Source organism: Ranitomeya variabilis, chromosome 2 (assembly GCF_051348905.1).
Source record: "Ranitomeya variabilis isolate aRanVar5 chromosome 2, aRanVar5.hap1, whole genome shotgun sequence".
Lineage (NCBI taxonomy): Eukaryota > Metazoa > Chordata > Amphibia > Anura > Dendrobatidae > Ranitomeya > Ranitomeya variabilis.
The window spans coordinates 596,604,546-596,627,742 of NC_135233.1; the positions used below are offsets into that span (position 1 = coordinate 596,604,546).

General features: G+C 42.6%; 1 protein-coding gene across 1 annotated transcript in view; it reads left to right on the top strand.

Moving 5' to 3' along the window:
• The window catches only part of LOC143807197 (cadherin-1-like), a 38,264-nt gene extending 22,463 nt beyond the window's left edge, over positions 1 to 15,801 (top strand). Inside the window, exons 3-16 of the mRNA XM_077288487.1 lie at positions 3,749 to 3,957; positions 5,537 to 5,665; positions 5,796 to 5,951; positions 6,034 to 6,178; positions 7,094 to 7,269; positions 7,675 to 7,803; positions 7,893 to 8,075; positions 8,166 to 8,410; positions 10,300 to 10,442; positions 10,906 to 11,130; positions 11,411 to 11,626; positions 13,405 to 13,535; positions 13,615 to 13,758; positions 15,215 to 15,801. Coding sequence (XP_077144602.1) covers positions 3,749 to 3,957; positions 5,537 to 5,665; positions 5,796 to 5,951; positions 6,034 to 6,178; positions 7,094 to 7,269; positions 7,675 to 7,803; positions 7,893 to 8,075; positions 8,166 to 8,410; positions 10,300 to 10,442; positions 10,906 to 11,130; positions 11,411 to 11,626; positions 13,405 to 13,535; positions 13,615 to 13,758; positions 15,215 to 15,421 — 2,438 coding nt within the window. The 3' untranslated portion in view covers positions 15,422 to 15,801. The remainder of the gene's footprint in view (positions 1 to 3,748; positions 3,958 to 5,536; positions 5,666 to 5,795; positions 5,952 to 6,033; positions 6,179 to 7,093; positions 7,270 to 7,674; positions 7,804 to 7,892; positions 8,076 to 8,165; positions 8,411 to 10,299; positions 10,443 to 10,905; positions 11,131 to 11,410; positions 11,627 to 13,404; positions 13,536 to 13,614; positions 13,759 to 15,214) is intronic.
• Positions 15,802 to 23,197: the final 7,396 nt, after the last annotated feature.

Sequence of the window (23,197 nt, forward strand, 5' to 3'; positions counted from 1 at the left end):
CTGTTGAAAAGCAAAGCGCTAATGCAGCGCCCCAGAGTCCTGGTCGTTGCAGTACTGTGGCTCCGCCGCTAAGGGGGGCTATGGTACGTCTGATGGCACTGAAGGAGTTCATCTGACCAGGTATCACAGACACCAATACATTTCACAGTCTGGCCTCCAGGGGGAGCTAAGGGTTCTATTTATTAGGCCACTCCTCACAGTCTGGTAAAACTGGGGGTTAGGCAGGAAGTTAGATGGAAAGCTGGCTGGGTTGGAACCAGGCAACACCTTGTGGCAGAGGGTGTTGTAGGGGAAGATTCAGAGGGGTCCCTGTCAGGGGTGGGATCCTGACAGAGGCCTAGCGAACAGAGAGAACGTTACGGGACCGCGCCTGCACGATATAGCGGCGGTACCCCAAGAAAGGATAAGAAGCGAGATTTATTGTGCGGAGTGAGAAACGAGATCAACGCAACAAGGAGAATACCAGTAGGAGTCGTGCTGTAAGACGAGGCAACATCCTACTGAGGCGCATAACCGGTGGCCGGAACGCCGAGGAAGTATAGAGCTCCAAGCCAAACTTCAAACCTACGGCAGGACAGTCAGTTACAGGCGGGCTGTCTCACCCAGACCCAGGAAGACACAGGGGGGTAACAACAGGAGTGGGGGCGACGCTGGAGTCCCGGAAGAGCTCCGAGCCTCCCCGTCATACGGGTGCGTCTTAACCGTAAGATCAGGGGGACGTAGAGGGAGAACATCAGAATCGAGTTGTGAGGGAACACGAGAAACAGACACAACAGTTGTGGGGTACTATCCCGTAAGCACAGCAGGGGAGGACCACAACACAAGCGCAGGAAGGTAGGCACAGATTTCCACCTGCAAAGGGAACTCTGGAGGTGCCATCGGACCGGCCGGACTTGCGCAGCCCTGTTAACCGTATTCCGGATTGAGGACTCAGAAGCCTTCAGTAAAGAGGTAAAGAGACTGCAACCTGGTGTCTTCGTTATTTACTGCACCGCACCTCCACCACCATCCACATCTATTATTGTACGCCCCTCAGCAGGGTCACGGACCGGGTCTAGCCACCGTGACAACCCCAGAGCAGAGACTCAGAGGCCCGGTACCGGGTACCCCTCGGCCCTGCGACAGTGGGGGCGCTACACTAATTTTTCTGGTCAAAAGTTGCGTTCGACGTTTCCATTTTAGACCTCGATCTAATTCACGTGAGATAAGTTTATGACCTGTATCCAAATCAATATTTTGGTCCAAATTTTGGGGTTTCATGCTTTGTCTTGCAAACAAAGTTGTTGCGTATCCCACTCCCCATTTACATACAACCATACAATCCACTCTTTATGAATAGTGCTACAAACAGGTGACAGGTGCGCTATAGAGCGCCTCCACTGCCGCCGCCTACCAGGGAGATCAGATCTCGTTTACTCGCCTTGCTTCCATACAATACACCTTAGGTATTTTGTTACCCCGCAATCATAGTATATAAGGAATTATCTGTGAGAGTCCAGGAACTTTCCCTGCCTTTATCTTATTTCTCTTGTGATTTTTGCAAACGCCGACGGACGCTATTCACTGCTGGTCTTACAAAGCCAAGACAAGTGGTGCATTGTGCCCGAGACGCCTCAGGTTACAAGGGAGAACTTTGATTGAGGCGTCAGCTTACAAGATGCCTAAGCAGGTACATAGGGATTGTCTTGTCATTGGCACAATGTGTGTTGTCTTAAGCGCCCGCAACTATTAAAAAACTTTTAAAAAGCACCGAGGAACTTGGAGGAGAAGTTGTAGTAAAGGTCCGATAGGCTGCAGACAATACTGATAAGTTATATGCTTGCAATATTACGATACTTAGGCTGTTTGTATAGATATATATACATTATTACTAATATCCTTGCTAACTTCTAAAAGAGGGTAGGAGCATGGTCGTAATGGTGCGGCATGGTCTCTGTACCAATCTTAGTGGCTGAGTATGTCATCACCCATAATGACCGCACACTTCCATTTGTTGTGTTTATGCACAAAAATCTATTAAAAGCGTGCAATTATTTCCTTCCTTGTCTGGGCTCTGCGTTAGGAAACCTCATCTCTTGAGTTGATGCAAGAAGCAGAAGGATTGCAAAAAGCTAATGGCACTGTCGCTGACTTACAGACTGCAAAGGCTCAACTTCTTTTGCAAAGTTGGGTGACATTTTGTTACAAAATTCGATTCGTCTGAGCTACAGTACCACATGCGGATGCGCTGCGGAATTTTCGGAATCCCACTGATAAAAAAAGATTGAGAATTGGGAATATCCAATTATTATGCGATATGCTACAGTGCGCCCTCTGGTGGTGGATGTAAGAGACCAGAATTTTATAATATTGGCTTGTATCACCTGAAAAAATGGAAACTTCTTATAGACCATATTTGTCCCACACAAGAGATACATTCATCATCCCCCATACTACCTGATTTGGGTGCACAGTGTCACATTAAATGTCAATGAATAGGATTAGCAGTAAGTGTTGAGTGCCCCCACCCCATATAATCCCCTGATTTTGTAGAATTATCCATCTATTGTAGGTGGACCACATGAAATAATTAGATCTTTGTGTATCCGGAGATGCCTGATTTTCAAAAACCTTCAAAATTACATCCTGATGCTTGACGCACAGATGACAATGCCAATAGTAATGACTTCTTCCGTGTGCTGGACTGTAAGCAATTCAGGATAAGTGTCATTGGCAATCCTGGGAATACTATTCAACTATTATACCTATTCCTGGGAAAGCTGGATGATCATCATTCCCTCGTTATTCCCCCTGGAAGTATGTGAACAAATTGACAACTTGGTGTCACCATTCTCTTTGTCAATAGGGTGTGCTCCTGCAATGTCTTATTTCCAAAATGTGAAGTTTTGAAAAGCACATTGGTAAAAGTTATCAATTTATGAAAAGATTTGCAGGAGGAATAAAGCAATGCAGAATTGTTGTTCTGAAAACTTTATTGTATCAGGAATATAAGTATTTACTAAAGCAGACATGTCCGGAAAAGGGGTCAGGTTCACTTTACGTCCTCTATAGGGAATTTTACAACATATGTTTGGGTGGGGACGTCTCCAACAAAGCTCCCTCTGGGGTTTGATTTAAAAAAAGCTCCCTCTGGGGTTTGATTTTAAAAAAGCTCCCTCTGGGGTTTGATTAAAAAAAAAGCACCCTCTGGGGTTTGATTAAAAAAAGCTCCCTCTGGGATTTGATTAAAAAAAATCTCCCTCTGGGGTTTGATTAGAAAAAGCTCCCTCTGGGGTTTGATTAAAAAAGTTACCTCTGGGGTTTGATTAAAAAAGCTCCCTCTGGGGGCAGAATAGTCAGTGATAACAGAGTTGGCTCCCTGCTCTACCAATGGATCCAACTGTATCGGTACCATGCTGACGTCAATAAAGTTGAAAATGTAGATGTGGGAGAACCAAGACCGAAATCTGGGGCATGTGCAATTCCAAAGGGGTGCAAAAAATAAGTCATTTTTGGTGTTTTTTTTTTTTTAAATAATTTTGAGCATTTAATAATTTTGATCCCAGAGCATTCGCCTCTGCAGGTCCACCTGCACTACGCCTCTGCGGCCTACTGTGCAACCACTTCTACAGGCTTTGCTACAGACTGTGGGTACTACTATATGGCATCTATTAGGAGAAGACACCCAGGGTGGAAAACAGTATTGTGATGTGGATAAACTGGCAGGAGTAAGTCACTCTGATCAATCTTTTCTCTGTATTTCTTCCAGTGGACTTTGAGAAGTGTGAGGCTCAGATAGCGATAAAGTTTGTTTCCGGAGACCCCAATTTCCAAGTCCAAGCGGACGGTACAGTCACAGTAAAGAATCACGTAAAACTTCGAACACAAAGAAAGTTCCAAGTTATTGCATACGATGAGAAGACTGAAGTTTCGTCCACCACTGTGATCCTGAAGAAGGAGCATGTTCACCACAGACAGGTGGGTGGGCAACATCTGGGAATGATCCATAGGCTGCATTCACACTAGGTTTCGTTATTAGGTGCTTTTTGCTATTTGTAATATGAAGTCTACTCACATGGAGTGGTGTCGTCTGGGTTATGAGCTTACAAAATTTTGCCTCCCGCTCCTTCCACCAAGCTGCTTGCACTATAAAGTGATCAGCACATGGAGGCATGCAGCAGGGGCCCAAGACATAATGGCGCCCACTCCCATCTCCAACACAGCAAGAAGCTTCTTGGTCGCTGCCTATGCAGAGCACAGCAGCCCTTGAGAGAATCTTCTCCACTGCTGCGCTCTGCATAATCAGTGACAGAAATGAGCAAACATTAGGACGTAAAAAATGTAGACAGTATTGAATCAAGTGCACTGCACATGGCTCGATACTGTCATTCCTAAATCTGCCTTTATATTTTTACATTACAAGGGTTAAAGATTGGTTTGGAATTAGACTTACGGCTAGGCTTAGATTTAGGGCTAAGGATTGGGTTAGGGTTATTCTTAGGGCTAAGGATTGGGATAAGGTTATTCTTAGGGCTAAGGATTGGGTTAGGGCTATTCTTAGGGCTAAGGATTGGGTTAGGGCTATTCTTAGGTCTAAAGATTGGGTTAGGGTTATTCTTATGGCTAAGGATTGGGTTAGGGTTATTCTTAGGGCTAAGGATTGGTTTAGGGTTATTCTTAGGGCTAAAGATTGGGTTAGGGTTATTCTTAGGGTTAAAGATTGGGTTTGGGTTATTCTTATGGCTAAGGATTGGGTTAGGGTTATTCTTAGGGCTAAGGATTGGTTTAGGGTTATTCTTAGGGCTAAAGATTGGGTTAGGGTTATTCTTAGGGTTAAAGATTGGGTTTGGGTTATTCTTAGGGCTAAGGATTGGGTTAAGGTTATTCTTAGGGCTAAGGATTGGGTTAAGGTTATTCTTAGGGCTAAAGATTGGGTTTGGGTTATTCTTTAGTCAAAGGATTGGGTTAGGGTTATTCTTAGGTCTAAGGATTGGGTTAAGGTTATTCTTAGGGCTAAAGATTGGGTTTGGGTTATTCTTTAGTCAAAGGATTGGGTTAGGGTTATTCTTAGGTCTAAGGATTGGGTTAAGGTTATTCTTAGGGCTAAAGATTGGGTTAGGTTTATTCTTAGGGTTAAGGATTTGGTTTGAGTTAGGCTTAGGACCAAGGCTATGGATAGGCTTAGGGTTTGCCTTGGGGCTAAAGTAATATAATGGTTACAGAAAAATATGTAAGGAAAAAAATAATGTAGAACTTTTTATTTTTTTGGAAGGCAGAGCAAAATGTAGGAGGTCAAAGCGCAAAACCATAAAATTATAATTAAGTCAGTATTTTCCTCATATTACAATACATGTACTTGGGGGATAAGGGGTTCCATATTGGACTAATTGAAGGGTCTCCGGAAGCACCAATGGCTCGTGGGTGAGAGGGCGCAAAATATTTTGGCCTGGGAGCTGGCAACCCCCACTCTACGTCGCTGATCACATGGGTGTAAAAAATTGTGTGCGCTAGGATAGAAAACACGGTAGATAGATATTCTTACTTTTGATCTTTTCAGTCTGAACCTGGACACCACCACCACAAAAACGCTGAAATCAGCCATAGAAGACAGAAGAGAGACTGGGTCATCCCTCCGGTATTCGCACCTGAAAATGAGAGGGGGCCATTTCCCAAAAGGGTTATCCAGGTGGGTAGTACGCAAATAGAATAATATGTACATAGCTATTACTGCTATTATTTATTGCGGCTGGGGCCCATGTAAGTAAGTAGAGCTTCCTCCTTAACTTAGAAGAAATCTTCCTTGTCTTATATTGTAGATTAAATCCAGCAGAGCCGACGAGATAAAGGTATACTACAGCATCACTGGCCGCGGGGCTGATTCCCAACCTGTGGGACTCTTCGTCATGGAGAAGTCTACTGGTTGGTTAAACGTCACCAAGCCAATGGACAGAGAAGAGATACCGAGCTACACTGTAAGTTTACCATCAAGACACAACTCGCAGATCTGTGATGTGTTCATGGCCTGTGTTCTCTGATGGGTATCTGTATTTCCAGATCTTTGTTTATGCCGTCTCCGAAAGTGGCGTAAGCTTGGAAACTCCCATAGAAATTCTTATCACGGTCACGGATCAGAACGATAACCGTCCGTACTTCACCCAGTCGGTCTTTGAAGGCGAAGTGGCTGAAGGTTCCATGCCAGGTAAAAGCTATGTCCCAAGAGAAAAGTCTCCATGCACAAAATCGGTGGAATCTAATTGATATTGGTGGGATTGTCTAGTGCATATGGGGACATCCCGACTCTTCCCTGACAGATTATGTTGGATTTCCTACAGCCAATCCTTTTGTTCTCTGTGAGATTAACCAACACCAGAGATGTCTAGTAGCGGCTTTCTCATAGAAAATGACAGGAGGGCTTAGCCAAGGAGGTCAGGGTAGATATCTGCCAGCCAAAGAATTGTTCTACAGACAGCCATCTAATGTATAAGGGGGATCTTAAGGCTTGGCATCTATTGTACCACTGTGACAATACATTGGCAAAGGTGGAACGATCAATCGGTTATTTTAGAAGTGCTGGAAGGGCCACAGCCCCAAAGTCCAAAGCATTAAACCCTAAAAAAGGTTTGACCACTTTGGCCAATTTCTACTTTTCATGGTGCCGATACACATAAGAGTAAAGTTGGGACTAGTCATCTATCTCAAGAAGGGTTGAGCATGTAAAACTTCAAGAAGCTCAATCATTTGTTCGTAGTGGAGATAAGCAGCCATCAGAGGAGTTTGGCAGCTTACTCCTCTATCCTTATTAAGAATACATGCACGCTCAACCGAGCGAAGAGTACATGTGTATGAAAGGGTCGCAACATGAAAAAGATTTGTTGACAATAAGCTGATAACTAGAGTTAGTGACCCTCCTGGATCAGCGGTGGTCTCGTCTCCAGGAAAAGCTGACATCAAGAGTTCAATTTAGTTGCAGCTCCATCACATGGTGTAATGCTTAATTTCCCCTGCGGAGGCGCTGCATATAAACTGAACACTTTCTATCGGGTTAACCCACAGTTACAGTTGAACGCTGGATGAATTCTAGTAGATTCACTTCTATGCCCCTTTGTTTTTTAAGGTACATCTGTGATGACGGTGGAAGCATTAGATAAAGACGATGCGGTTACCGTGAACAATGGGATTGTCGCCTACAGTATCACCAGTCAGGAGCCACAACTTCCCTCCTCCAAAATGTTTGCGATCGATCCTCAGTCCGGTGTGATCAGTGTTTTGCAAACTGGTCTCGATCACGAGGTACGAGCCAAATTCTATGACATAAAAATAGAGACGTTCTATTACTGACATGTCTCACAATTTGTTTTTTTTTTTTAAGTCATATTTAGAGAGCCACTAATTAATAAATAAACAGTGTAAAAAAAAAAAACAGCAGGGGATACAATTTTAGTTTTTATAAGCCGCCTCCAGAGTTTTTGGCAGCGACGTTCGCAATAAGAACAGAGAAACACAAGGCAGAGCGAGCATATGGAAGGGTGGGGGCAGATCGTTGCCAGCCGAGCCATGGCTCGTCCTGCAGTTATGTATTGTGTATGGAGCCCCTTAGACTAAGTTGAGTCGGTGTACCGATAAATAGCACAACCCCTGCACGTGTTCCTATCTACTGTATATATGATATCTTTAAAATATTTTGTCCATTTACAGAAATATCCACAATACACCCTAGTCATCACAGCAACGGATCAAGAAGGCGCCGGCTTCGAAACACATGGTAAAGCTGTGATCCTCGTGACGGACGCCAATGACAACCCTCCAATTTTTGATCCCTTGACAGTAAGTAGAGAGACCCCCTTTCATTTCAATGAAATGAAATTTTTTCCGGGGCCGGATGTTCACTTTTTTTCCCCCCCTTCAATTTCCAGTACAGAGCGGAGGTGCCCGAAAATAGCGTTGGCTTTGAAGTTACGCGGCTTACAGTCACGGATGAGGACACTCCCAACACAGACGCGTGGCGTGCCGTGTACAAGATCATCAAAGGCAATGAAGCCAATGTGTTTGGAATAAGCACCACTTCTGACAACATGGGCCTCCTAACAACCGTAAAGGTAAAATTCTAGCAATTGGTAATGTCCCTTGCAGCACAGAGTATTTTAGGAGAGCGCATGAAACATTCTCCGGATTCGCTTTCTTGGCAGGGGTTGGACTTTGAGACAAAGAAGGAGTATGTCCTGCTCGTGACGGCTACAAACAAGGCAAACTTTTCGGTGACACTCCCGACCTCCACGGCTACGGTGACTGTGATCGTTACTGATGTCAACGAGGCTCCAGTGTTTGATCCAATAGAAAAAAGAGTTTCGGTCTCGGAGGATTTGCCCAGCGGCCAGGAGGTGGCATCATATACAGCTGTAGATCCGGACAAGGTTCAGAATCAAAAGATCACGTAAGTTGGTTACATATTATTTCATATATAGACCATTTTATCATTAATAGTCTAAATCTAAAAGGAGGCTCTACTGGCACCCTCAGCGATCAGCTATAATCTGTGGAGAATCTGGTCGTAAGTGTTCAGTATTCCTGCAGCGCCCCCTGGAGGGGTATATAGCATTACTCTTCTTAAAGAAAGCGTCATGCATCTGGTGGATCTGGGTGAGTGCAAGGGCCCACTGTGTCTGCAGAGCCCACTTGACTCAGATTCTGCAGGACAAGCATGGTGGCGTGCTCAGGAGCCGAACCGCTCCATACAGCGATGATGCTGGCTGTATTTTACAGCTGGAACTCAGGCCTACAATACTTGGTGTGATCAGAGCTGTCTCCGATTGCAACTGTTTAACATTGTAATAATATGCAGATACTGAGTATGTTACCTCGGAACAGACAGACCAACAGTTGAGGGGTTTAATAATAGGAATCAGGTTCTCCTCGCAGGGAGGAAGCAGTGGAATATAACTAGCAATAAAACAGTGCAAAAATATGGGAGTCAAACAGTTTAACAGAATTAAGCAGGATTTCTTGAGAAAAATGAACACTTATCAGTCGGATGAGGACTTGCTTGAAGGGTCGTCTTCTCCAACATAGGCACCGAGAAACAGCGGCACTTGTCGTCTCTCTGTTGTCCGTGGGCTGAGTAGTCTCTAGGAGCCCGCTGCCTGGGGTTTCGGGGGTTAATGTGATATGCACAGGCTCTGAGTCTTTAGCTTTTACAGCACAGCCTATCCCGGGAAAACGATGGTCAGTCTATTATTAAGTCTCTCACCAGGAATCAAGGGCTCTGCACCGTGGGTACCAGAGGTCACAGTCTCTGCACGTGCCAATAGCTCTGCACGGGTCTCACAGCGCCCCTCTCCAGTCACAGCAGAGTCCGCTTTCATGTACTCACAAGATGCAGTCTTTCTGGGCAATCTCTTTGTATTTGTCCTCTGAACGGGAGCTCTCTCTCTCTTCCGGTGCGCAGCTTGCCCTGCTCTGACCGCTACTCACGCTGCTCTGTTCCTTGCACGCGCCTTTCCCGCTCTCTGCCCGGCTTCTTTCCTGTCCCAGTCTCTAAGTCTGCCCCCTGGGGAACCTGTAGCACAGCTCAATGGTTCCAGGCATAGAGCCGAGAAGGTAACCGCCCCTGGACTCTTCTTGTGCTTCACCTCCTTACAACAGCAGCATTTAAGAGGTTGGAAATAGGGAGATGTGTCCCACTGTACATCAACAATGCCAATGGCATTGTGATGGCAGCCATATTGTTTGTATAGCAACCTGTGACTCGGTTTAATTGGATATTAGTAATTCTAACAGTACACTGCAATATTATAGTATTGCAGTGTATTGTTCAAGTCCTCTAGGGCATTTAATAAAAAAAATGTAAAAAAACCCCAATGATTAATATTTTAGAGAAAAGATGAAAATAAATCTAAAATGTTCATGCATAACGTCTCTGAACTATTAAATATGATGGTATTTATCCCATACAGTAAATTCCAAATTAGAAAAAAATACACAAAAATAGAAAATTGCTGTTTTATTGTCTTTTCATTAAAAAGAGATTAGAAATGGTAATGAAAAAAACGGCAGCTCGTCGATAAATAAACAAACAAGTTTTGATACAACTCTATCGACCGAAAAAATAAAGTTGTTGGTGAGGAGGAAAAATGGGAGAGAAGAAGAACCCACTGAGAGTCTGTCGCTCAAGGGGCCACACAAACCAGGATGGGGCCTCTATATAAAGACACTAGTTGTAACATTTCACCTCTTTGGTTATAGATAATAAATGTTAGTATTCAGCATTATCTTTGCCAGATAGGTCCCATCGGCCTTCATGATCTCGGTTTATGTCCCCTGCAGATATTATATTGGTCTTGACCCCGCTGGATGGCTGTCGGTGAACCCAGAGAATGGCATTATCACTGGAAATGGCCAGTTGGATCGAGAGTCGATTTTTGTCAAGAACAACACATACAAAGCCATCATCTTGGCTGTGGACAATGGTAACTATCCATTTATACCTAAATTGATATGGAGATCGCATACAGAAGACTTGTAAACAAAAAAGGCCAGACCCTGGCAATGTTGGTGGAAACTGTCAGCAATCTCATGCCCGTAGACCATAACACATTCTGTTGCAAACAGTAGATGCAATCTCATCTATGTTGCCCTAGTCTCATTGACTTGGGCCGACCGAATTCATATGTCCATGTATCACAGATGAAGATGGACGGACTGGCCGCAGCGGATCTCCTGACCTGAAATCCCGGTTGGGAGATTCACAGCTGGTTTGCGCATCGTGACTCGTACCCTGACAGTCTGAATTTGGCCTTAGTTGTGTAACGGAACATTCTTGTTGCTCTCAGTGAATGGAACCCAGTCTTGCCGGGAAACTGACGCAACATCGCTGTATGATGTTCCACATCAGACGTATTGCTGTACCTGACGCTTTGCTCTTCTATACAGGTTCTCCAGTGGCTACCGGAACAGGGACCCTCCAGCTTGTTCTCCTTGATGTAAATGATAACGGTCCCTTTTTGGAAGAGGATAGGATTACATGGTGTCTGAAGAACGCTGATCCTCTGCTTATCAACATCATTGATAGAGATGAAACACCATTTACATCCCCCTATATGGCAGAAATCAACAAAGAGGCCCGGGAAAACTGGACCACCACGGTGGTGAATAATCGTAAGTACAAGATGGGAATTTATTAGTCAATGCTCTTAAAAAGGATAACCCCTAATAGGGAGTTCCAAGGGATATCCAAAATAACAAAAAATAAATAAATAAATTGCCCAAACTAGGCCCCCCATTTCCCCTACAGTTAATGTATATGTTTGTTTTGCGCAATAAACTTAAAAGCATGGCTGAAAAACAGAGAAAGAAAATAGACCAGGACGTCTGTGTACATGGAGTCCCTTCTGCTGAATGATTACAGTAATGCAAACTTTTTTTTTGCTTATTGCAGAGTTTGAGATAAAACCTAAGAAGGAACTGGAAGAAGGGCAATACACTGTGACGGTCACCATCCTTGATGCCGGAGGGGTTAAAAACACGACTATACTAAAGATAGACGTGTGCGAATGTGATCATGGCACAACATGTTCTGGGGCAAAGGCGCTGGCTGGAGGGCTGGGGATCCCTGTGATTCTTGGCATACTCGGGGGCATCTTGGCACTTTTGAGTAAGTCCTTCTCTCCGTTTATATGGCACAAGACATTTTGGCTTAGGGCACGGACAGTGGCTCCAAATAATTAAGATTAGCGTATTCACGGGGGCGCAGGAGTAAGACACATCACATGGCGCGCTCCTCTGTGGCTCATCTTTAAACTGCCATGCCCCACGTCCAGAAATGTATGCCAGGCAAGGGCTTGTGTAAATTTGTTGTAATTTATGCCACTATGATGAATTTGTCGGGCGAGCTAGGCTACGCTCAGTGCCACAAAATTTGGCATGAAAATGGCAAAAGTTATGAATTTACCGCATAGTATTTCAAAGAGGCTACATCCAATTTTAGGCATTTACTGCCATGAGGTTATCCATGCACCTGCCAACCACTTTATGCCATACCATATGGACTGCAGCCTACACACAGCAAGTGCCGACTGTGTTAAACAGAAAGCACCTGCCTCTATTAGCAGCAACCGGAGCAATCGCTGCTGCTGTTTAACCCCATATATGCCACTGTCAATTTATGACAGCAGCATTTAAAGCACAGAATCCAAGTGGCGCGCCATTTTGAGCGCTCATTACCCCCTTTCCCCATAACGTAGTTGAAGGCTCCTGTTACTGCCAACTTGGTACTCCACCCAAAGACTGAAGACTGTCATTTATACTATATACTGCAATACATTTGTTATTACAGTATATAGGATAATCAAATTGAAAATAAAGTAAATTAAAAAATTTTTAAAAATTAAAAGCATTTTTTTCCTAAAACTATAAAATAAATGAAAAAAATATATAAAAGTTTGAAAGTTGCACTTTTTCTTAGTTTATAAAATAAATAAAAAAAATGAAACATATTTGACATTGCTGTCATTGCAAAAGTCCGATCTCAAATATTATTTAATATTTATTTAAATATTTTTTAAAAAATTTATATATTTAAATATATATGTATTTAATATATAAATTAAAATATAATATTTAAAATTTAATATTTTGATCCCAATATCAAAATATTAAATAACATAGCTCATGCAATAACTGTTATAAAGTTAAAAAAAATTAAATACCAGAATTCCATTTTTATTTTTTTTTACTCTACGTACCTCCCCTAAAAATGTAATATAAAGCGAACAAAATGGTACTAAAAAATTTAAGGCTGCATCACAAATAAAAAAAAGCAATCACACAACAATTCCACTAGTTGGAAAGTAAAAAAGTGACGGGTTTCATAAACTAACGACACAAACCAAATGTTTTTTCCATTTAAATAAACAATTTTTTTACACGTTTAGTACTGCCGTAATTGTACCAACCTGAAGAATTGCATTGCCAGGCAATTTTTACTGCAGAATGAACGCTGTAAAAATAAAACCTCAAAAACAATGGGGAAGTTGCACCATTTCATTGCACCTGGAATTTTACATTTTTCAGTGCATTGTATGGTAAAATGAATGGTGTCAGTCAAACCTACAACTTGTAACGCAAAAATAACCTGTCCTCCTACCAGTCATTTCATCAAAAACATTAAAAAAAGTTGATGAAACTTTTTTCTCCCCTGAAAAAGGGGAGAAAAATAGGTGGATGCGGAAAGGGTTTAAAAAAACAAAAACAAAAAACGACAGAGGAAAATATAAACAGACACCTACTAGTGTAATATGTGATGGGAATGAAGAGATTCATGGAAGATGAAAATTGACTATTGATTGCTTTGTTTCTGGTGAGGTCACTTCATATAAAAACAGAAAAAAACTACATAGATAATAATGTTTTTTTTGGCTTTTGCATTTCTAGTTTTGCTGTTACTTCTCCTGCTGTTCGTGAGAAAGAAGAAGCCTGCGAAGGAGCTCTTATTACCCCCAGAAGATGAGACTCGGGATAATGTGTATCACTACGATGAAGAGGGTGGAGGAGAGGAAGACCAGGTACAGTACCATGAGGATCCGCTCTCACAAATGTCCGCTTATTACCGGACGGATTTTTAACGTCCTCCTTTTCTTGAAGGATTTCGATCTGGGTCAACTTCACCGTGGTCTCGATGCCCGTCCAGAAATCATTCGTAATGATGTTGCACCGACGCTGATGCCGGCTCCCCAGTACCGGCCACGTCCGGCCAATCCTGATGAAATAGGAAACTTCATTGATGAGGTAGGAGAGGTTTTAGTTAAAGGGGTTCCAAGAGGTGGTCATGGTTCTAGTAGAGCCGGACAGCCCCCCTTTTTTAAAGAAAATTCAATGTTGAGGACCAAGATCGAGCTTCCTGACAATCCTATGGTTTGGTCAGAGTATCTACTGAGGCGTGTTGTGTATGGCGCCAACCCTATTGTCCTCTTCTCACGATCATACCATGTGTCCAGAGATCTAATGGCCATATGACCATAAGGCTCCTGTAGAGGCGACCCTTTTTCAAGGCCATATACGGATCATAATATCACGGGTCTCCTGACCTTAAAGGCATATATGAGGTTTGTAAGTTTGGGTCAGGAGACCTACAATCACTCTGGACCATGAAATGCGTCCGTCTGGACCCTGACAAATTTAGATATTTGTTTACAGGTGAATATATTCATTTTTAGTGGAGCGAAGGGCTTTAGAATCAGCTCGCTGAGAGGCCCAAGAACACCAATCAAACCTCAAGGGCGTTTCATTTTTAGACTCGTTGGGCTGCACTATGAGGGATTATTTCAGATGAAAATTTCAGTAAATTTTTTAGGACAGTTTGGCCCTGTCCATCTAGCTGGGACCTATCAATTTTTACGAAAAGTAGGAATCAATTCATAAACATTGGAAAAAGTCTGATGTTTTTGCACAAAACTTGCATTAGGCAAAATTTTCAGCTTTTTTGTACCAAAAACTGTCATCCTGACCTCTATAAATTCCCACAAATATGTCCGATCATCGCATGCCAGGGGCAAAAAATGAGCCACGACTCGTTCCAAGAGAGAGCTCTGTTGCGCTGCATCTGTTTCATGAGTGCTCACATTCGCTGACAGCAAGCTGACATCTTGAAAATGGTGAAAAATATTAACACATTTGCAGAGGTTTAGTCTTCAACTGCACAAAAATAAAGAAACAATGGTCCCAATTCAGCATTTGCGGTTTTTAATTTACTTTTCTTTTTAATTTTGTGGTTTCCGTTGACATTTTTTGCATCAAATTCCTCCAAGGGTTAATGAATTCTGCAGAAAATAAAAAAAATGCTCTTTTTTTTCTAATTTGACCTTTTCTGTGCCTTTTTAGAGAGCAAAAAGTGTCATGACCCTTTACAATGTTGCATGTTAGTCGTCAACTGCACATAACAAAAAAAATATTAGTCAGATTTTGTACTCCACTATGGTACTGGAGTAAAACTGAGCGGAAATTTTGTGACATTTCCAAAAGTCGCAAATGATAAATTAGCTGAAAATAGCTGGATTGAAAACCACACACACAAAAAAATTACAAGGATTAAAAAGAAGTGGAGCAAAACAAAAAAGAAAGGCACAATAAAAATGATAAATAGGGGCCGCATATATTCGCTTTATTGCAATATAATGGTGCAAATGATAATGATTATGATTACCGTAATAAATGTAATAAAATGCACTTCTTTTCCCTTAACCAGAATCTGAATGCTGCTGACAATGACCCCACCGCCCCTCCGTACGACTCCCTCCTCGTGTTTGATTATGAAGGTAGCGGATCCGAGGCCGCGTCTCTCAGCTCCTTGAACTCCTCCAATTCAGACATGGACCAGGATTACAGCCGTCTAAGCAACTGGGGTCCACGCTTTAGTAAATTGGCGGACATGTATGGGGGAGACGAGGACTAGATTGTGGCCGACACCTGAGAATAATAACGGCTGAAATTGTGAACTTTTTTTTATCACTTCGCACTGGAAAAAAAAGGGCCTGGATGAGAATTTTCTTAGCTCTGCTGCCCTCTTATCTAAAGCTGGGGTGTCCTCACAGGACAGCGGTTCTACTACTATTACTACTGGATCTCTTTACGAGAAGCAGCCGTACATTCTATCAAATTCTATTCTTTTCTTTGTCCTTTGTGCCTTTTAAAGCAGTGATCGCCAACCTGTTACTCTACAGCTGTTGCAAAACGACAGCTCCCATCATGCCCCGGCAGTTGCAGGTTGTTAAAGTATGCTGGGAGTTGTAGTTTTAAAATGGCTGCGGGTTAGAGAAGCAATGCTGTTTGCCAAACATACAGGTCCTTCTCAAAAAATTAGCATATAGTGTTAAATTTCATTTTTTACCATAATGTAATGATTACAATTAAACTTTCATATATTATAGATTCATTATTCACCAACTGAAATTTGTCAGGTCTTTTATTGTTTTAATACTGATGATTTTGGCCTACAACTCCTGATAACCCAAAAAACCTGTCTCAATAAATTAGCATATCAAGAAAAGGTTCTCTAAACGACCTATTACCCTAATCTTCTGAATCAACTAATTAACTCTAAACACATGCAAAAGATACCTGAGGCTTTTAAAAACTCCCTGCCTGGTTCATTACTCAAAACCCCCATCATGGGTAAGACTAGCGACCTGACAGATGTCAAGAAGGCCATCATTGACACCCTCAAGCAAGAGGGTAAGACCCAGAAAGAAATTTCTCAACAAATAGGCTGTTCCCAGAGTGCTGTATCAAGGCACCTCAATGGTAAGTCTGTTGGAAGGAAACAATGTGGCAGAAAACGCTGTACAACGAGAAGAGGTGACCGGACCCTGAGGAAGATTGTGGAGAAGGACCGATTCCAGACCTTGGGGAACCTGAGGAAGCAGTGGACTGAGTCTGGTGTGGAAACATCCAGAGCCACCGTGCACAGGCGTGTGCAGGAAATGGGCTACAGGTGCCGCATTCCCCAGGTAAAGCCACTTTTGAACCATAAACAGCGGCAGAAGCGCCTGACCTGGGCTACAGAGAAGCAGCACTGGACTGTTGCTAAGTGGTCCCAAGTACTTTTTTCTGATGAAAGCAAATTTTGCATGTCATTCGGAAATCAAGGTGCCAGAGTCTGGAGGAAGACTGGGGAGAAGGAAATGCCAAAATGCCTGAAGTCCAGTGTCAAGTACCCAGTCAGTGATGGTGTGGGGTGCCATGTCAGCTGCTGGTGTTGGTCCACTGTGTTTCATCAAGGGCAGGGTCAATGCAGCTAGCTATCAGGAGATTTTGGAGCACTTCATGCTTCCCTCGGCTGAAATGCTTTATGGAGATGAAGATTTCATTTTTCAGCACGACCTGGCACCTGCTCACAGTGCCAAAACCACTGGTAAATGGTTTACTGACCATGGTATTACTGTGCTCAATTGGCCTGCCAACTCTCCTGACCTGAACCCCATAGAGAATCTGTGGGATATTGTGAAGAGAAAGTTGAGAGACGCAAGACCCAACACTCTGGATGAGCTTAAGGCCGCTATTGAAGCATCCTGGGCCTCCATAACATCTCAGCAGTGTCACAGGCTGATTGCCTCCATGCCACGCCGCATTGAAGCAGTCATTTCTGCCAAAGGATTCCCGACCAAGTATTGAGTACATAACTGAACATTATTATTTGATGTTTTTTTTGTTTGTTATTAAAAAACACTTTTATTTGATTGGACGGTTGAAATATGCTAATTTATTGAGACAGGTTTTTTGGGTTATCAGGAGTTGTAGGCCAAAATCATCAGTATTAAAACAATAAAAGACCTGACAAATTTCAGTTGGTGGATAATGAATCTATAATATATGAAAGTTTAATTGTAATCATTACATTATGGTAAATAATGAAATTTAACACTATATGCTAATTTTTTGAGAAGGACCTGTATACCAGTTGTCTATATTGTGCTTATACAGTTTTTTTTGTCATTTTATACAATGTGATTTAGTCTCTTTATAGAATTTATCCTTGGGCTGTGTTAATTATGTTAATGAAGAAACGATAAAAATTCTATCCAGATAACTATATTTTTATGCCTACAGGATATGTATCTGCAGGTGTTGACGTACCAAAATATTGCTGTTACCTGTGACATTCTAAAACTTTGCAACTTTTGTAACCTTACCCCTATACCCCTGTAACTATTCATTCTGCAACTATTCTACCCTTACCCTATACCCCTGCAACTATTCATTCTGCAACTATGCTACCCTTATCGTTTTACCCCTGCAACTATTCTACCCTTACCCCTATACCCCTGCAACTATTCATTCTGCAACTATTCTACTCTTACCCTTTTACCCCTGCAAGTATTAATTCTGAAACTATTCTACCCTTACCCTTTTACCTCTGCAACTATTCTACCCTTACCCTTTTACCTCTGCAACTATTATACCCTTACCCTGTTACCTCTGTAACTATTTTACCCTTACTCTGTTAACTCTGCAACTATTTTACCCTTACCCTGTTACCCCTGCAAATATTCTACCCTTACTCTTTTACACCTACAACGTTTCCACCCTTACCCTTTTACCTCTGCAACTATTATACTCTTACCCTGTTACCTCTGCAACTATTTTACCCTTACCCTGTTACCTCTGCAACTATTCTACCCTTACTCTTTAATGCCTGCAACTTTTCTACCCTTACCCTTTTACGCCTGCAACTCATCAGTGTATAACTATTCTACCCTTACTTGCAGAATTAAATCCTAAAGCATCTCCTTAATACTTGCACTGTATCTTAGCTATATAAGATAAGTGTGTGGCGTCTGACACATTTGAAAAATACCAAAAGAAACACCTTCACACTAGACCAAGTAACAATTAAAAAGTATGTATAAACTCTATTGAAAGACACATAAAACAATACATAAAAACTGGGCAATGACCACAAGTGCAGCAGCAAAGGTGGGAACCCCACAGGAACAGCGTCTATGTAGAAAATATATGTACATCAGTAACATGGAAATGGTATATAGCCCCAATAAGTGCGACTAAGGTACAATAAGTCATAAAACATGTAGAAAAATCAATATAAATAATCAATTATTTATCGTGATTTTACTACATGTTTTATAACTTATTATACCTTAGTCGCACTTATTGGGGCTATATACCATTTCCATGTTACTGATGTACATATATTTTCTACATAGAGGCTGTTCCTGTGGGGTTCCCACCTTTGCTGCTGCACTTGTGGTCATTGCCCAGTTTTTATGTATTGTTTTATGTGTCTTTCAATAAAGTTTATACATACTTTTTAATTGTTACTTGGTCTAGTGTGAAGGTGTTTCTTTCGGTATTTTGTTATGGTAGTACCTTCATGGCTCTGTAAGGGATATTATTTGGTGTTTTCTGACACATTTGGTAAAGTGTCATTGAGAATTGCAATCACTGCCTGCTACAATGTAGAAACCAAACTGTAACTGTGAATAAAGGGAGCATGAGATGGGTCTTATTAAAAGAAGGCAGTGGTTGAGGTCACATCCATGTTGTGCTGCTGGGACTATGTAAGGAAATCATTAGACTACATGGAGCTACATAGCGGCTGTGGACATGACACAGATCGCGGAGCCACAGATCACTCTGCTGCTACATTGCAGCTTAATGCAGATGTATAGTCATATTGCGACCCACAGGGTACCATGACCAGTAAGTCGCAAGTCAGGACCAGTGGATTTTTTTGTGACCTACTTGTCACACTACCTTGGGAGTTGTACTGCAACCCCAATTACCTGCCATGCAGCAGCAGCCCAGAGCTCTCTTTGACCCCTACGGCCTGTGTGGTAGCCAAAGTCGCCGTTTAGCTATAATCTTTAAGTCTATTACACCTGATGATTCCAGTTTCCAGACCAACTTCAGTTCTCTCGACCCGAACTCAACAGCTTCATAGGCATACAGTATGTAAGGTTATTGTTTTTGGGTCAGGAGGCCGACACCCAGTTTGGAAATCGCGATACATACAAGACCATGAAACAACGGCTTGTGGAATGCCTTGGACCTCGTCTTTACCTTTCACCTCTGGCACACAATCCAACAAAATTTGCTTAGATTTTACAAAAACTGAACATTCCCGAACTAAACATCTCTGTCTACTTCAAAAAAGTGCATTGAAAGCTTTAGATCTGAATTGTTTATACTCGCTTATATATTTTTTGTATAAAAATAAAATTGTTTATATAAAATAAAATGTTTTACAGTGATCATTAGGTCTCTGCTCTATTCACTAAATATAAAAACTTTAAAAGAGCATCTGAAGCCAATGCAAAATCCATGGGGTTTCCATGTTTGAATGTGGTATTAAAGAGGACCTGTTGCCATAAATATGTATATTTCTTTTAACTTGGTGTAAATGCTGCTGTTCTCCTGAATCCGGCAATGTTTTTCTTTTGTTCCTTCTCCTCTCTGTTCCTGAGATATGGCTCCTTCTTTTTTGTATGTTAATCTGGTATTTTTAGCCAACTGGGTGTGGTACTAAAAATACTCCCACAGAAAAGAGTTGATGGCCACTCCCAAACAAAGACCAGGAGCGAACAGGTGCATACTGAAATTAGCCACCTCCATACTGTATATAACTAGCAAAAAACGTTGCACTCTGCAGCGCTATAGTATGCAAACATGAAATATATGAAATTGGAATTGCCTTACTACTCTAGAAAAAAAAGGGGGAAAAAAGATACTTTGCGCATAGATTGACTAATTCATGTGTGCCCAGCGGCCAAGGACAAGGCAATCCTCTTTGCTGGGTACCTAACCTAATGTGATTCTTCTCTTGGGCTGATAAACTATATTTATATGGGTGGATAGGATCCTTCTGTGAGTAAAACCGCCATAGGTTGAGGGTTGCAGTGCTCGGTCAGAGAACCTATGCATAGAAGAAATATCAACAACTGCCTGTCACTTCCAGAGACCAGGTGTGAACAGGTACACACTAAGAGTAGCCTCCTCCATATATAACTAATAAATAAAGTTACACTCTGTAACGTTACAGCATGAAAACATGAAATATATGAAATTAGAATTGCATTACTGCTCTAGATAATAAGAAAAAACGAATATACTTTGCGCATAAATTGGCCAATTCATATGTGTCCAGCAGCCAACGACAAGGTGATCCTCTTTGTTGGGAACCTAAACAAATGTGATTCCTCTCCTGGGCTCCATTGTTTTCCTGGTTATCTAGAGCAGTAAAACAATTCCATATATTTCATGTTATAGCGCTACAGAGTGCAACTATATGTGTTAGTTATACTTGTATAAAAAGACATACATAAGGGAAAAGGAGGCCATATCTCAGCAACAGAGAGGCGCAAGAACAAAAGAAAAACATCACAGGAGAACAGCGACATTTACACCAAATGAAAAATACCTGTTAATGCAAGTGATAGGTACTCTTTAAAGGGTTATTGTGGAGAAACAGGGTCAGTGGGTGCTCTCGTCCGCTGGCCCAGCTGTCTTTAGCAAGACTGCATGGACCATGGCTCATACCACTGAACGCCCGCTCTATCTCCCCGTGGGCAATACACTACACAGACAACACAGGGTTAAGGTAAAACAGTGTGGCAATACTTTATTGAACCACAACACACAATAGCAAACAGAACAATCTCACCATGGCTGGAATTGTTTGGTTACATGGGCGCATATAAAATATCACTGCGTCTCCACGTATTTCCAGTATGACACGATGTCAGAGCTCCCAGGGTCACATGGGCGCATATAAAAGATCACTGCGTCTCCACGTATTTCCAGTATGACGTGATGTCAGAGCTCCCAGGGTCGCTACTCCATCTGTGGATGAACGCACAGAGAAGAGGTAACGACAAGCATAGGGAGATGACCAAGAACTGTCCATAGAGTCCATACAAGGTCCAAAGCCAGTTGACACGAGAGTCACCACCTGGCTTATCTGACCATCTCCATGGCACCAGGCGACCAGCGGGTCCCAACCCTGACTTTCTCCAAACATATCCATGGTGCAGAGATGGTCACTGGATCAGATCTGTGTCCTTCCAACCGGAGCCAAAAACCCCTAGGTTGTTTCCTATAGAATCCTAGATCAGTGTCCCTCGTGATGGTGCCATGATGAATTGGCTGCAGTCCTTTCTCTTGTCTTTTGGGTGGTTTGCAGAATGTGTGGCTGCTAGCTCTGTATTACTTCAGTCTCCCAGGATGTGATCTCTGAGTCTTTTTTTATACCCAAGGCATGTAAGCTATTTTTAGAATTACCCACAGTCTTTCAGTCAACATCAAGAGAAGGTAAACAATGGTGATGGGATTAAGTAGCACTATTAGGCAATGTTCACACTTTGCGGGTTTTACCGCGGATCCGCAGCGTTTCTGCAGCTGCGGGTCCGCAGCAGTTTCCATTGCGTCTACATTAACATGTAAACCCTATGGAAACCGCAATCCGCAGTGCACATGCTGTGTGAAAAATCGCGCAGAAACGCAGCGGTTTACAACCCGCAGCATGTCACTTCTTTGTGCAGAATCGCTGCGATTCTGCACCCATAGGAATGCATTGATCCGCTAACTTCCCGCATGGGGCTGTGCCCACGATGCGGGAAGTAAGCGGATAATGTGCAGATGGTACCCGGGGTGGAGGAGAGGAGACTCTCCTCCAGGCCCTGGGAACCATAATTGTGTAAAAAATAAAGAATAAAAAATAATGATATACTCACCTCTCAGCGCTGCACGCGGCTGTCCGGTCTCAGGGTTGCTGTGCGAGCAGGACCTGCGGTGACGTCGCGGTCATATGACCGTGACGACGACGCGGTCACATGACCGTGACGTCACGAAGGTCCTTCTCGCACAGCATCTTTGGAACCGGACCGACAGCGCCGAGGAGATCGGGACGTCAGAGGGTGAGTATAACCAAGTTTTATTATTTTTAACATTACTATTGATGCTGCATATTGCTGCATATGCAGCATCAATAGTATAGAAGTAAACCCGCAGCGGAAACCGCAAAACTAACCGCGATGAATCTGCAGGGATAACCACAGCGGTTTTGCCCTGCAGATTTATCAAATCCGCTGCGGGAGAACCCGCAGAGACCCTTCCTACGTGTGCACATGGCCTTAGCATATAAGCACACATCAGTAAACAAAGCTTAACCCACTCAATGTACAGTCACTATTAGGGTATGTGCACACGTCAGGATTTCTTGCAGAAATTTCCTGAAGAAAACCGGAAATTTTCTGCAAGAAATCCGCATTTTTTTCCCGTTTTTTTCGCTTTTTTTAGCATTTTGCAAGCGAAATTAGCTTGCAGAATGCTAAAGTTTTCCAAGCGATCTGTAGCATCGCTTGGAAAACTGACTGACAGGTTGGTCACACTTGTCAAACATAGTGTTTGACATGTGTGACCAACTTTTTACTATAGATGCTGCCTATGCAGCATCTATGGTAAAAGATAGAATGTTTAAAAATAATAAAAAAAATGGTTATACTCACCTGCAGACAGCCGATCTCCTCAGCGGCGTCCGTTCCTATAGATGGTGCGTGCAGGACCTTCAGTGACGTCACGGTCACGTGAGCGGTCACATGAGCGGTCTCGCGACCAATCACAAGACCGTGACGTCATCGCAGGTCCTTCACACAGAGCATCTATAGGAACGGAAGAGAGAGCATGCAGCGCTGAGAGGCGGGAACACTTCAGGGGC